The sequence below is a fragment of the Diadema setosum genome, chromosome 2 (assembly GCF_964275005.1).
Source record: "Diadema setosum chromosome 2, eeDiaSeto1, whole genome shotgun sequence".
NCBI classification, from domain to species: domain Eukaryota; kingdom Metazoa; phylum Echinodermata; class Echinoidea; order Diadematoida; family Diadematidae; genus Diadema; species Diadema setosum.
In genome coordinates this window covers 24,460,997-24,476,917 of record NC_092686.1, presented here as the reverse complement: position 1 = coordinate 24,476,917, position 15,921 = coordinate 24,460,997, and the positions used below count along the sequence as shown (strand labels likewise).

Below are 15,921 nucleotides of genomic sequence, written 5' to 3'. Positions count from 1 at the left end.
TTTAGTAATCACGTTGAGAGGCAGGTTGCTAGTAATAAATGTACCTTTTGGGGGAAACAAAAGGGCAAAGGGATTTAGCATATTTCTTCCTACATTCGCTATCAAAAATCGGTGTGATGTCAGTTTTGCTCAATGTCTTCCCTACAATAGCAAAAATATACCTGGTACACGTTGTAGGTATGGTTTTGTGACGGCTGCACTGCGACTGTGGAACGATCTACCTCGGTTCGTCCGCATTTCCCCATCCCTTGATGTCTTCAAGAAGAATCTTTAGACTTTCCTTTTTAATGCTAATCTGTGACTGAATTTTGTTGTGAAGTGCTGTGAAACCAGTCATTGAATGTGTAAGGGCGCTATATAAATGATCCGATTGCATTGTATACGTAGAGTAGTGCACAAAGAGGTATTCACATCATATTAACTAGATTTAAGGGTTATATTCATTACATGTGGTCTTCACTTGGTAGTTTTTTATATGCCCCCCCCCCCCCCCCCCACTAAATTAGAAAAATAAATACAGGTGAATCACTATGATTATCCTAATGGCAAGAAGAGAAGGAGCAGGTAACATAAGATATCATTATGACCCAATTCTGCATTAGCGATAAATTCTTGGATTTTTGGCATTAGTGTGATTCGATCCTCTTATCTTCTTACAATATTCAAGTACAGTAGTACACCGGTCTAGAGACATCAGCCAAAGTGTGTCGCATGAATTACAGGGCAACAGTGACAACTCAATACACATGATTTAAAAAAAAAAATAAATAAATGAAATAACAGAATAAATAATACTGACAAATTGTGATGACAGGACACATGGGTTACACACAGCTTGTGACATAAATTCATTGTGTTCCAGTGAGCTGCAGTTTGACATATCTAGGTATTTTCGAATCAATTTCATTTCAAATATATTCTCTAATCAATTTCATCTTAAATATATGGGTGCACTCTTGAGCTTACACATACAAAGCGTGTGATCCTCCTCTCCACTCTGTGGCCTGGCCAGGCGATACAACAACAGGGAAAGCATAACCTGGGGATGGATATTGGTCACATAATTTGGCACAAATTCATAGCACTACAGACGAAATGGTCATGAATAGATATTTGGCAAGGTATAGACAAGAGCCAACACAAAATGCTGTCATTCTGCTTAACCCCCCCCCCCCCATGATTAGGCATCTACGAGACATCTACATCAATGAGTTTAGAAGAGAAATCGCGCAACAACAAAAAATTGTCTGGAAAACATCTAACTGAATATACACTGTCACAGTGATTGCATTTATCTGAGAAAGAATACACATCTTGTTAATCCACTGAAGAGGACTTGTTTTACTGAAGTTACAATTCACGTAATCCACAGACTACCAACCCACATACTTTTGAGGGGCTGGTACTAAAACACTCTGGGTTACTCAGATTTAATGAAACACTCAAAACATATTTCAGCTCCACATGGAGACTGGACAAAGAAAAGAAAAGAAAAACTGACCAAAAAAAAAAAAAAAAAAACCCACTGAAATTGTGGACAGACAAACGGTGTGATCTTCTGACGCCGTCCAAATTGTGACATGGGAAAAGATTAAATATGATAATACTGGCATATAATTAAGTTATCAGTACAGGTCACAGTCTCAAAATGGATTAACCTCAACATGCAATTTATGAAAAAAAAAAAAAAATCTGCATAAAGGCATCTAATCACTAAGGACAACTTGAAATGAATGCATTTTGGTAGGTATACATGTATATGTTTCCCCCCCCCACCCTAAAAAAAAAAATCCTCTGAAACTTTACAGAATATCAATTTTTGAAATGGAATTTTGCCCCTGATGAGTTGACTCATATGGCGGATTGTATACTGTGCATCTCTTACACCTGCACCACTCCCCTATCATTTCATTGCATTTTCCATCATAACAGAAGTTAGCAACAGAAGTCTGAAAGTTTGTTGAACTTGGTCTGCAAGTAGTGGAGAAAGTATCTCCTGCTACAATCCATGTATACATTGGTGGTGCCCTACACAACATAAATAAGGCTTAGAATGTTAAAGTTGCTTCAAAGGGGACAACAAAACAAACAAACAAACATTACAGCAAGGTGACAGAGCAGCAAGATGCGAAATTCAATGATTCTGGGAGGCAGGTCACGTGACCAAATGTCGAACCAAACAACAACACATACCAACACCAGGACTTTTCTTCAACGTACAATAATACAATAAGCTGAATAAATAGGCAGAATAAATTAACCCTACGGAGCAATCTACGAGATATTCTCTGCAATAATTCCACCTAGTTTTCCTCATGACCTGATTATCATATTTAGTTGTTCCTTTTCTTCATAGAGTTCTAGTTTCGAGTGCGCCTCCTCGCTCACACTGCCGCCTACTTGCCAACAATCAGACTCGATAGCAGACAATCTGTCCATTTCTTAGCTTATCTGTCTCACTCTCACTCTCTTTCCCTCTCTCTCTATCTCTCTCTCTCTTTCTCTCCTCTCTCATCCTCCAAAAAAGACCTCGTTACAGCACAGAGCTTAGCACAAAGACAAATGGTCATAATCTATTTGGATTACACGGATGACCAAGAGACACGCCTTGGCAGCAAAGACGACAAAAAGACAAGAGTAAATTTCGCGGTGACTCCTTTCACACCTAACCTGATTCTCGTCTACTCCTCATTCTTTCACAAGAAATAACATTTGTTTTCCTCACAAAAATTGCACTTGAAAACTGGCGAAAAAACATCACATTGTTTTCTCATCCTTGTTGTTGTGTTTTTTAACATCATAATTGCATATATCTCCCAGGCACCACACAAAAAATGTAGAGAATAAAATGTGTATATGCATCTTTCTTTCTTTCTCTAAATCATTATTGTCACTGGTGATTGTACTTGCATCAGTGATATTGTCCTCTTGTTACTGCAATTTACTGTTCATCAAACAGTACAGGATGAGCTATCAGCATATATTATTGACTAAGCTACTTGAAAACAAAGTAGCAGCTTACTGCGAAGCATGATGCTTTGTTGAACAACTTTCCCTCGAGACATTCAAGAATTAACGAGTTCACATCCAACACCTACAATGTAGACATTTAAGTGCCTCAATACTGCCTGGGCATGGCAAAAAGTAACAACAGTATGTCTCAGACTTGTCAGCATGAATTTCGATAAGACAGCTGGGATCGTGTGGTTTGGGGAGGTGGTATATCCAATTAGTTTATAGTTGTTGTTTTGGTTGGGGTTTTTTTTTTTCCCCCCGGTACATAGTCAAGAGGGTCGATATTCGAGCGGCTGATTGGAATAGATGGGCAGTCGTCAAACAAGAGGACAATATTACTGTCAGCAGGGCTCTACTGATGACTTTGAGGGACTATTCAGCTGGGGGGATGAAAGTTTCGGGTGTACCATTTTCATCACAACATCCCACGGCGAATGAATCCCACCTGGTAAAGTTTGTGAGACCAAAAATGTGAGCTGATGGCACCTTCCTTGTAGTGTACTAAAAAGGCTGCTAAATCTGCCCCTTGTTTCGGTGGCCTCTTGTTAACTGTTTAGGGTCGGTAATATGGTCAGCCTCTAACAACAGATAAATATCTTCCATTCACTCTGTTTTGCGCCAATGCAAGTTCAGTGGTTTTAAAGCGATGTAGGCGAGCAGAGTTTTGAAAGCTGTTCTACCCGATAAAGAATGCAAAATGAGGTATAAGAGGAAACACTCATGAAGTTGGTGTGCCTGACTCATTCCTTAAGTATATAAAGGTATGTATGCAAAGTTTTGTTATGTCTTATAATGGAAAAGGGGAAACTCTACCCCATCTCTTACAAGCCCAGACTTGTCGTTGTGTGGCAAGCAAGTCTGCACAGTACATTGAATGGAAGATGTCTGTCCGTTGTAAGGGGCCAACCGTATATCGACTATATATGATTAACAAGAGGTCACCGAACAAGAGGCAGATTTATCGGTCAAGGTTTACTACTATCATTCTATTTCTTCCAGCTCTTTGATGCTGCAACATTATAAATATGTATTCTTGATGCCCAACCAGGTAGTCTTTGAATTTGACATGTTTCAAAATTTTTTGTAATGCATCCACTCAAAGAGGGTTGGATATGCTTAAAGTTGTGAATACAGACATTCATATTCTATCCATTATCAACTAGAAAATATGAAGAAGTCTGCTCTACTTTTCATTCAGGATCACCCAAATTGCAGAATGTGATGTTTAATAAAGCTTGTGCAAAATGGAAGCAGCCAAAAAATTTTGATGTCTCAAATGAGCTCCACCAGCTAAGAAGAGCTTGAGCATCACTTCACCATGGTAACACACATCCTAATTATCCCTAATGCCTCTTAGTCACCTCAAAGTCATCATGCTGAAAAAAAAGTATGACAAGGAAAACAGACTGAAATAGAGAAAGAAGATAGAAAGACAAATAAAAGATACCAGAATAAGGCAAAAAGAGAAAGGAACAAGAAACACAGAGAGCAAGAATTTGAGGAGAAAAGAGGGAGAAAAAAAATAGTGGTGAACGAGAGAAAAAGAGCCCTGCTGTGTTTGAGGCCGCAGCTAGTGGTGTAATTTCAGTTCCTGCCTAGGGTCCCCTGTGCCACTGGGACTCAGCACCACCTGCGCCGTGTGCTCGCCGACAGAGGCCACCGCCGCCAGCCCGGTGCCCTGCACCCGGATTTGCTGGTTGGCGGGCTGGTGGTGGGCCTGCTGCAGGGAGAGCGCTATGGGCTGCTGGGCGAGGATGGAGGCCGCCCCAGCTGCCGTCGGTGGTGACATGGCCTTATTCTGGTGGTCCCCCGGAGTGACGGTGGCCACAGCACTCGGCACCAGCTGGGCACCTGTGCTCCCCGTGGCTTGTGCCCCGCCCCCACCCTGCTGCAGCTGGATGCTGGAGAAGAGCTGGGGGTTGGCTGGGATGATGGCGCTCACCGGCTTGCCCTGGGCGTCGATGAGGTTGGCCATGATGTGTTGGAGTGGCATCTGGAACGGCACCTGCTGCATGGTGGCAGTCTGCTGGTTGGCGTGGGATGCCACCGCTGCAGAAAGGCCTCCACCACCCTTGACAGTCTGCTGCTTGCGAGAGCCACTATTTGACTTGGAAGAAATTGAAGTTGACAAGGACTTGTTTGCTGCAGGAAACAAAACAAAAAAATGGGCAAATTAGAAGTATTACTCAATTATGATGACATGAAATTAAGGCTGAAAATAGTATATATACGCAAAATAATGTTTCTGTAAAAGTGGATATTTTCACACAAGGAATTTTTTGTGCTCAGCCAAGTTAAGATAAATTTCACATTTTTCAGCTCCACAGAATCAAAATATTTAATACTGTTTCATATCACAAGGAAAAGTTCGCTTGCTTTAAATTTCACACTAGCTTCATGCTGTATAGAATGCACAAAACTTTCCTCTGTCACAGTACACTACACATCATCCTATACAAAAGCTTTTATATTGTTACATTCTGCTTTCCAGTAATTATCTAACATTTATACTCTGTAAATATAGAGAGTAAGGGAGAGATATTATTGTCACTCAAATTTTAGGGGATATGACCAGAATGACCTGTGCCAATTTTTACATGACAATGAACTCGGCAGGGCAATATAAAATTAGACTTGTGAAAAGGAAAAAAAAGAAAGAAAGAAAAGAAACAAATACTCAAAGTGGTATCATGATGACTGCCTCAAAGTTTTCACAGAAAATGAACTTTGGCATGGCAATACAAAATTGGGCTTGTGAAAAGGAAAAATAAAAGGAAAGAAACGGTGCTCAAAGTGGTGTTAAGACATTAACAACAACAAAAAACAAGAGACCCGCGGGTCTAGCGCTCACCCGAGTATCGCAAGTTCACCTTTCACGCAGTCACTAATCTAAATTATTCACAGCTCTACTAAAATTTGACCAGGCATTCTCAAGTAGAAGATGAAAATGTACAATAAAAAAAAAAGTCCCAAATTTTTTAAGATTCCTTAATATGGGGGGATTGGGGCCCCCTGGGGCCCTCTGGGTGGGGCATGGTGCCCATTTTGATAAATTGAGATCCTGACCCCCTAGGGATGCTACCTGCCAAGTTTGACGAAAAATCCATCATGAGGTTTTCAGGAAGAAGATGAAAATGTACAATTCAGGCCCCCATTTGGACCTTCCCAACCCCACCCCCCCCCCCACCCCCAAGAGGGGCACCCCTGGATCTGCTATGAACAAACTTGAAACTACAGTCATTAATGTACTCACTCATAGTATTATCTTAGCTCTATAACTTCTGATTCTAGAGAAGATTTTTAAAGATTTCTTCATTTTGGGGGGTTTGGGGCCCCCTGGGGGCCCCCTGGGTGGGGCATGGTACCCATTTTAACAAATTGAGATCCTAACCCCCTAGGGATGCTACCTGCCAAGTTTGGTGAAAATGGGTCATGGGGTTCTCAAGAAGAAGATGAAAATGTACAATTTAGGCCCCTTTAGGACCGCTCCCCACACCCCCCCCCCCCCCCCCTCCCCTGGGTCCCAAGGGGGGCACCCCTGATTCTGCCATGAACAAACTTGAAACTACAGTCATCAATGTAGTAACTCATAGTATTAACTTAGCTCTATAACTTCTGGTCCTAGAGAAGATTTTTACAGATTCCTTAATTTTGGGGGGGTTTGGGTCCCCCTGGGGGCCCCCTGGGTGGGGCATGGTGCCCATTTTAACAAATTGAGTTCCTAACCCCCTAGGGATGCTACCTGCCAAGTTTGATGGAAATCAGTCTTGGGGTTTTCAAAAAGAAGATGAAAATGTAAAAAGTTTACGCACGACGGACGACGCACGACGCACGCCGGACGAAGGGCGATCGCAATAGCTCACTTGAGCCTTTGGCTCAGGTGAGCTAAAAACCTAAGGAAAATATGCTGCAACAGGTTCAAGCTTGGAGGAGTCATCTAAATCTAAAATCTTGCCTTTTCCTGCCATACACCCCTTTTGCCCACCCTGTTGCAACATCCAACACACTCCCTCATGTGACATATGACAAGCATCTGAATGCCATTACCACTGTGAGTTTGAATTCCTGAGGTGTAGTGAAAGTTGCCGCTGGGAGACGTCTCCGTCGAGTTGCCCCCGGGGCTAGGGGTGCTGGTCCCACTCGGGCTGGTCATGTCTGCCGGCAGCTGCTGGTGCTGGTGCTGCGACTGTAGTTGTTGCTGTTGCTGCTGTGATAGTACACTTAATTGTTGCTGCTGCTGCTGCGGCTGTTGCTGTTGCATGGCAGGGTGCTGGTCCACAACTACCATGCCTCCACTGGCCCCGACCCCCATCACGGTGGTGCCGGCCGCGCCCCCGCTGTACACCTTTGCGCCCGCGCAGAGAGGGCCTCCCGAGGGAGATGGAATGATACCGTTTGGGATGGATGTTAGCTGCGGACTTGAGGATTCCTAGGGAGAAAAGTCAGAAGGGACGTGGTGAGCCAGTGGCCTGGGCTCTGTTTCATAAAGCTGCTCATACAGTAACGCACGACTTTACGAATGACTTAGATATGCCACGCCAAGTGAGATTCCTAATCATTGTTAATTTCAATAGCTAAAGTTCAAACTTGCAGAATGATGATAATGATTATTCTTACATGCTAAGATATGTTTTTAGGTGAAGTGTATTTTTGCCCCAATGTAGATGAAATATTGACATAAGAAGTTCAAAATGTAATATATCAAAGCAAAATTTCACTTCCACAGCATGACGCTTACACAACTTTTCATCCTTACTGCCTCAGAACTGCACACATGAGCTTGCTCCCATTTTGTAATTTCTACAAAATACAACACACAGAATCAATTGAAAATACATCCCTACTTCCATCCCCACAAGAAAACAACAACCAGTATTTTATGAAACTGCATACATATTCAGCAATTTGTTTCATGCTTCTAACTTTTGACAAAGGATAGATGAAGGCTTGATTGAATTCATCAAATGAGTGAAGATGAGAATGCAGGACTTAGACCCTAAATTCACATTTTGGCTAATCACATGATTTCCATCTGCAACTTTTGGGCAGACAGGCAGTCACGTAGTTCCTACTGGACATCAAGCTTAGGGGGAAGGAAGAAATACAGACAGAATCCACCTACTGGTCTGAGGACTGGACTGGGTGAGCTCCTCATGCTGGGTATCACACCCTGGTCTTGCACAATGATCGTGTCTCCCTGAACTGTGCCTATCTGTACTGTTTGCTGTGTGGCGGTGCGGGCAAGGCCGCCCCCGGACGCCTTGCGCGTCCTCGAGGTCTGGCGCTCCATTCCCTTGCCCCCCGAGCCGCTCTTTGTCCTCGACTTGACGTTCATCTTGCGGTCCTGGAGCTGCAGGGCTCCAATGTTTCCAATCATCACGGGTGTGCTGCCCACCGCGTTGATGATCGGTAACGTCACGTTGGCGATGGTGGGCTGCACCGATCCCCCACCACCGCCCGCCACACTGTTGGCATTCGTGTCAATGTTTGTCACCACAAATCTCAGGTTCTTCAGGAGGTGTCCCTGCATCTCCGCGACGCTGGTGTTGGGATCCATGTTGATGACGTCCACCGGCTGGAGTCCGTTGCCACCGACAACGGTGTACGTCGTCGGGGCGATGGCCAGCGGCACGGAGCTGTTGGAGGACACTGCCAGGATGTTGTGCACAATGTTGCTGGCTGAGCTGCTCTGAATGATTGCCGGAGACACGCTTGTCACTCCTCCACTCCCGCTTTTCCTGCGGACCTTGGCGTTCTTCACAGTCTGAAGCACATGGCCCTCGTTGCCCTTCTCCACCTTGCTCCCTTTTGACTTTTTGCTCTTACTGCTGGCCGCGCTCGACTTGGACGACTTCGCATTGGGCGCCACTGAATGCAGCACACTGGCGTCAACGTGAGAGTTTGTGAGCTTGGGAGGCACTGAGGTGGCGTTGCCGTTCCTGGCAAGATTTGGTAGAACTGCTGATTCCTGAGTGTAACACATTTTCCTGGAGATGGAAAGCAACAATGAAAGGTGAAGCATGACATGAACTTACTTCCTTTTGATTAACTTCTTGCAACTTAAAAAAGAAAAGAAAAAAGAAATCATACATATTACAGAGCTTGACAATAACCTTTTTCTCTGGTAGCCTGTTTGGGCCACTAAAATCTTTGAATTTGAAATGTTGGTGGCTTGCTACAGAAGGAAATATACCAATCTATCTTTTAATTTTAGCTACCAGATCGGGCCACCAAAACAAATACCCTTTTTGGAAATTTGGTGGCCTGACATCAATTTTTAGTGGCCCTAGGGGCCATCCGGTCAATGCTGATGTTCAGCCCTGCATATAACATGAGATAAATGTGACAAGAAAGGAAAGCATCCCCCACACCAAATCAAATTTAAACCAACTTATCAGTGTGGGTAATAATGATGTTGAGAACAGCCAGTAGCAGGCCACAGGGTTAAAATCCAGAGGAGAAAGCTGATGGGAGCGTGTATAAAGGTTACTGTTACAGAGACAAGGGATGTATCGAGGAAACAGACTGGGGGGGGGGGGAGGGGTTTCATAAAGCTGTTCTTAAAGTTACTAATGACTTAAGAACGACAGGTGATCAGTTCTTGTGCTGAATTTTTGAAATTTTGATAAGTATAGCACATCAGAACGTGTTCCAGTCATTCTTAAGTCATTCGTAACTTTAAGAACAGCTTTATGAAACACCCGCTGTATAGGATGAGATGCAAGACCTGGTTACACATGAGATTGTAGAATAAAGTTGAATTCTAGATGTGTTGTGTTTGTTTGGTTTTTTTTTGGGGGGGTGTGATTTGGGCAGGAGTGGTTTGTTCTTCATTTTATGTTGTTTTTTCTTTAATGAGGCATATGATCTCAGGATAAATACCTCAATAAATTGGGTGGGGTAGAGGGAAGACATATCATGATTGGGGATGACAAAATGATTTGGATGGAAGTTCATGACCGCATCAGCACGTGGATGAATGTGGCTGAAAACAGAGAGGGCGCACTCACTTTAGAGGAGGTGGTTTGAGTTGTCTTTCCAGGAGGCCAGCCAGAGCGGCTCGGAGGTGGTCCTGCTTCCTGCTAAGCACCGTCATCCCTCGCTCTGTTCGCTTCGAGCCATACGTACACATCTGCATTAAACAGAATGGGCACAAGAGATGAAATTTCCAGTTTGCTGAAACCAGGCATGTGTGTGAGTATGGGATTGTAAGTCACCTAACAAACATCCAGTATTATTGCACCACCACTATCCCACATCAATGATACTACTGTAAGTTTTTGGGCACACTGGATTCAAGCAAAGTTGCTGTGATGTTCTGATAAATACATGGTAAATCCAAAACATTGAGTAAATCATGGCGGGGGGGGGGGGGGTGGGGGTTCAGGCTATTAGGGTATGATAATGATCAAACTTTCCTCACTGGTAAGATGATAAGTCTGAACAAGGTGGTTTAAAAGTTGAAGTTCCAACTGGCTGTAATTATCTAAACAGATGTCAGTTTTTTATTTATGTACAAAAAATTCCACAGGAGCATTTGTGCCTTTGATGATCGATGTTCGATGCTGCCGTCTTGCTGAATTTGAACGTTAACATAATGTTTGTGATAATTGCTTGTTTATTTATCAAATGAAATGTAATCTCACTTAATGATAAAGCTTATAAAACAAAAGTCAATCCCATTCACAAATTTGTGCAAAAGTGTACATCTGAGCAGTATCATGTGATATAGTTTAAAACTGTACAATCCTAGAAAGCCAATTTTATTACTTTTCCACTGAATTCCCACAAATAAAACTGATATGAAATAATCTTCAAGTATAATTCTCCATTGATAGTTATATCAGATAAGTACCCAGGAATGCCCTGTCAAGTAGTTTTTATTTTTATTTCATCATTTTTTTGTGTAATTTCTGTTTGCGCATCCCTGTGAGATTACCATTATAAATCACCTACCTTTTGAGTAGGGATGGCGCAAAGTAATTACCATCACACATACATAATCTCCCCTAGAAAGTGGCTAGCGATTATGCATTGAGCAATGAGTCAATTGTCTTCCTATCTGCGCAGCAGATCCAGTGTGGCACATGACTCTAATATTTTCGAGTGGCCGCATCGAACATCTAGCAAAGGAAAACAGACGGTTGTGACTCCATTCTCTTAAACCTCCTTGGTCTGAAGAACTTCACATTCTTTCTGTGCACTTTTCATTAACAGAAAATGGCATCCCAGGCACTGAAACTGCTCCTGACGATAAGCTGTAATGTATCATGTGGTGAAGTAAGCTGTGGGCTGCACATGTATTCAATAAGTTTGGAGGAACACACGCACACACACACACACACACACACACACAAACACACACACTGCAGCTCCACCACAACATGTCAACAACAAGGGAAGGATATGCGGAGGTCTAAAAAGCAGATACCTCCCCCTCTCTCTGTCTCACACACATACACACACACATACACTACACATGTATCTCTCTCTCTCTCATGTAGGATGGCTCAAAAGGAGCAATGCCTCGAAAGGGGCAATGGAAACTCACTGCGAAAGGTCTCGGGTGCTGGTGGGTACAGGGGAAGTCCAACCTCTCACCACCATCCTTCCTGTCCCCGCCCTGGGACACGCCCCTCTGGTGGGTGGGAGACGGATGGTGCTCCTGCCGCCGGAGAGGGGCAGGGTTCTGCGAGGTGTCCGGGGGTACAACCACTACCGGGGAGAGTGCCGAGCCCTCACCCACAGGGTGCGCTGATGAAGGCAGGGTGGATATCGTATGTGACCGTCTGAAGGGAAGCAAAATACATGTACATCCATAAAATCATATTAACAATATAAGAGAGATTGTTAAAAAAGTATTTCTCTGATCTTCATGTGATTCTACATCAGTATGTGGGTCACTAGAAAGACTATTAAAATAATGTGACGTCGACCCAACATTGTCATTCATTTACAAGCTTTTTCATCTCTGGTGTTTCTTGGTGAACAGACATACATGTATGATGCTGCTTGATAAGATGCAACCAACTAAGTGGATTACCAGACATTGCAGAACAACACAATAAATTAGTTCACAAGGAAACCTGTTCAGTATATATTTTGGAGAGACATTCTAAACGAAAGCTTATATTACATAGCAGGAAAACACTTAGCACCATAAACACTTGGCATTAGTTAACTTTTGTCAAATTTCATTTGCTTGACTTCAGCACCAGACAAATCTACATTTGCTTATTTTTAACCTGTTGAGGATGGGCTGATATTGCACCAACATGCATTTCCCACAGACACCTGCCACAGCATACCCCCTACTCATCTTCAACAGGTTAACTTGATTACAACAACCCAACAAAACCTAGAAACCTACAAATTGTACCAACTGAAGATAGGGAAGCTTGACCCCTGTGTGAAACCTACTTGAGAGAGTGGGAGGACTCCACGGAGGATGCTGATCCCACACTGGAGAGGACGGGCACCGTAGGGGTGCCTCCCAGCTTCTGAGGACACAAAGCATCCGAGCCAGTGGTCCCCTCAGACCCCGCCCCTGACTGCGACGTCGAGAGCTGGGTGCCCGCCCCGCCTCCAAGATTATTGCTGAGAGTCGTGGTCGTGGCCGTTGTGCTGGTGGCAACTGTTGTCGTCGTTGCGATGGACGTTGGGTTGCCTCCGGCCGCAGCGGCTGCTTTTGCAGCAGCGAGCGCCTGGGAGCGTGCCTTGTGCTCTGCCAGTAGCTCATTGAATGGGAGCCGCCGCCCTGTGACTGCCCTCCGCAGTGAGAGAGAGTGCGTCTGAAAATTGGAATGAATAGTGTATTTTGATTAATGATGATAATAATAATAATAATGCTAATAACAACAACAATGACAGCGATAACAATGGCCACAACAATGACAATAATAATAACAATAATAATAAAAATATGTGACCATGCTTCACAAAACCAACAAAAAGTGATGCCCCCTGATTTTATCTGAGGACTCAAATTAGGTGAAATGGGTCAAATTAGTCAATCTTCATTTCCTAAAATTTTCTGAAAGAACAATATTCTTCTTCTACATAATTCTACAGCATTGGATCATAAAACAAATTGGAAACTGTGTTTTTTGCAGTTTTTCTAGATCTTTGTTTGTTAGAATAGTGTGATTAGGTACGTCTTAGTCACCCCTATCCATTTTTTAAAAACCCTTTACACACTCCTCCCTTTCGACCCTCATTACTTTTGAAAGGATGGTGTTACTGCAATTAAAATTGGTTGATTAGTCATGAATAGCAGGTGCTTAATGAGTGAGACAATTTTCAACTTAATCGACTATACATCATTATAAAGCTTAGAGTTTGCTCTTTCAGAATCTGCCCATGTCTGGCGACTTTTTGGTGGTTTTGTGATGGAGGGCCACAAACGGTCTTCTTCATCCAGGGTAGCCTCTCTAGTGTTGGTTGACACTCTTCTACCACAGAACCCTGCCATCATGTTACTGTAGCATTACCTGGGGGTGTTTCATAAAGCTGTTCTTAAAGTTACTAACAACTTGAGAACGACTGGTGATCAGTTCTGATGTGCTATACTTATCAGAATTTCAATAATTCAGCACAAGAACTGATTACCAGTCGCTTGTAAGTCATTCGTAACTTTAAGAACAGCTTTATGAAACATCCCCCTGGTACCCATTTATACTGTCTGTCCCCCAAAAAATTACAACGGGACTCTCTGCAATAATACCTTTAAAAATAGTGAATCAATCCAAATACAATTTCCAGGTCTAAAACTATAACTTATTACCGATATTTTACAGTAAACCTATCTGCTTTTCTTCAGCAGTCAAAGAGAAATGAGGATCTTTGTACAGCATGTCAGGAATCCATTCCCTCCAAGTTCTGTCTAGTGTGTTCACACATTAATGCAGTTCCAAGAGCATCCAAGTGCTAAACTTGAAAGAAACAGACCCATGTCATGCTTCACAACACTATCCAAATTTCTCTGTGACCACTTAACCAAATTGAATGGTGTTTTCTGCAAAATAAAGGCAAGATGTTAGATTTTTAGACCCTGAAATGGCATTCAGACAGTTTAACCATATGAAAGTAATCAATGCAGAAATCCAGTTGTTGTTGTTGTTTTTTTTTTTTTTTTTTTTTTTGGGGGGGGGGGAACATACACCTGGGTCAAGAGAGAAATGGTGGGTAAAAACGTCTTGTCAAAGGATGTAGGTACTTTCTTAACTCAGGACCTGCGATTGGAAGCCACAAATCTTTTCCACTATGCTACAGGTGCCCCCACCATCAAATCAGTAGATATGACAAGCAATGTCCATCAATTTCTGGCATCAGTTTCACAAATGCAGTATGTACAGAATCAGACAACATGAGGGTGTAGATATGCAGTACTGAACAAAGAAATGGAGCATTCGCAAATTACAATGAATTTTAAAAAGAAAAAAAAAATCATGAACTGCCCTCTGTGCTGAGTATTACAAACATACAAGGAAATCAAATTTTGGTATACATAAAAGCTTGAATGTATTATATTCCTTCATTGTACTAAATATAAGACAGCACACGTCAACACAACGGGTAAATGTAAAATTTCTTCGACTTTTACTCCTCTTCTTCCATTTCTTGTTCTTTTTCCCCCTCATCATATATAAGTGATGCTTTATCTAACATTATTTTTGATATCTTACTGCACAATTTTTCTAACTCCATCACTGAGAGTTATACTTGTGTGCTGCTACTGTGGTAACATCATCATTCTGTTCTTTCAAATCACTGATCTAACTGCAATTGTGACTTTGCACCTGTAAAAACAAAAATAAATTTTCAACTTCCAACTGCGTATATCATGTATACTATGGAAAAAAAAAAGAAGAGAGGATATCTCAGTCTGAAGAGGCTGAACGAGACAAAATGGCTGACCTTGCACGTGAGGGACCTCGTACAATGTCTTGAATGTTCATCGCTCCATACACCGCAATGTTTGTCTGGGTCATATCGTCGATCTGTCAGGGGGGGAAAAATATAATGAAGTCAAGGTTGATACCACATGATATGATATGATGTTATGTGATATAATGGTTGCAATATGTACATTTAGGTTTAGCTTGAACGCAGACACATGCCGGTCTGAATTTTCACACACTTTTGTGGGGGGGGGGGGGGTTGTCCCATTTAAGACATTATCCACACATGGAACAAATAATTGGTATATGTACAAACTTTACATCAGACTGGATTCCTGTTCTTATGTACAATCATTAACTGTTGTCATGTGGCTTGGACCCACATTTACCTTTTCTTTTTTTCTTCAAATGGTACAGTTTTCTTTTCTTTTCTTTTCTCACAAATAGACATATCTTTTTCTTTTTCTTCAAGTCAGCAAATGCATCTTCTGTAAATGCAAACCACAAAGCAGCATCATACCAGTAGATGTATATGACTGTCAAGCAGAAATATGAATATATATATGACCATATGTGTCATGGCCGTAATGACCCTGTCGAGAGAATATGTTTCAACAGACAAGCCATCGATCTAATAAAAGGTATGTGCTTCAGGCTAACTAAATTCAGACTAAAATAGCTCCAACTGGCCACGGACAGCGGCGGGCAGTGCCGAGCATTAGCCCACATGGCAGTAGCTATTCATGAGCAAGCACCATTATACACCCATAGGGAAGTCATCTACACACGTTTCCCCAATGACCTTTGATTGTAACTATCCATCATATGAGCATCAGCTAATAGTTTGTCAAAATATCCAGCCATCTGAGAAATAATGGCCACTAGATGCTCCTTCTGGATACTTCATGTATAGAAGTCATCCCAAGGATTCAAGCATGGACGCTGAGGCTATTTAGAGTCGTATGTTTCAGGAAGTAGCACTGTCATCAAAGCATGTTCGCACACA

The 15,921-nt window shown here is 42.5% G+C and overlaps 1 protein-coding gene across 1 annotated transcript in view; it reads right to left on the bottom strand.

Annotated features, from left to right (window-relative positions):
* Window positions 1-4,585: 4,585 nt before the first annotated feature.
* Window positions 4,586-15,921, bottom strand: part of LOC140241063 (uncharacterized) — an 86,158-nt gene continuing 74,822 nt past the window's right edge. Inside the window, exons 6-12 of the mRNA XM_072320835.1 lie at window positions 14,932-15,014; window positions 12,436-12,806; window positions 11,567-11,804; window positions 10,026-10,147; window positions 8,138-9,002; window positions 7,063-7,444; window positions 4,586-5,157 (exon numbers count right to left, since the gene is read on the bottom strand). Coding sequence (XP_072176936.1) covers window positions 4,586-5,157; window positions 7,063-7,444; window positions 8,138-9,002; window positions 10,026-10,147; window positions 11,567-11,804; window positions 12,436-12,806; window positions 14,932-15,014 — 2,633 coding nt within the window. The remainder of the gene's footprint in view (window positions 5,158-7,062; window positions 7,445-8,137; window positions 9,003-10,025; window positions 10,148-11,566; window positions 11,805-12,435; window positions 12,807-14,931; window positions 15,015-15,921) is intronic.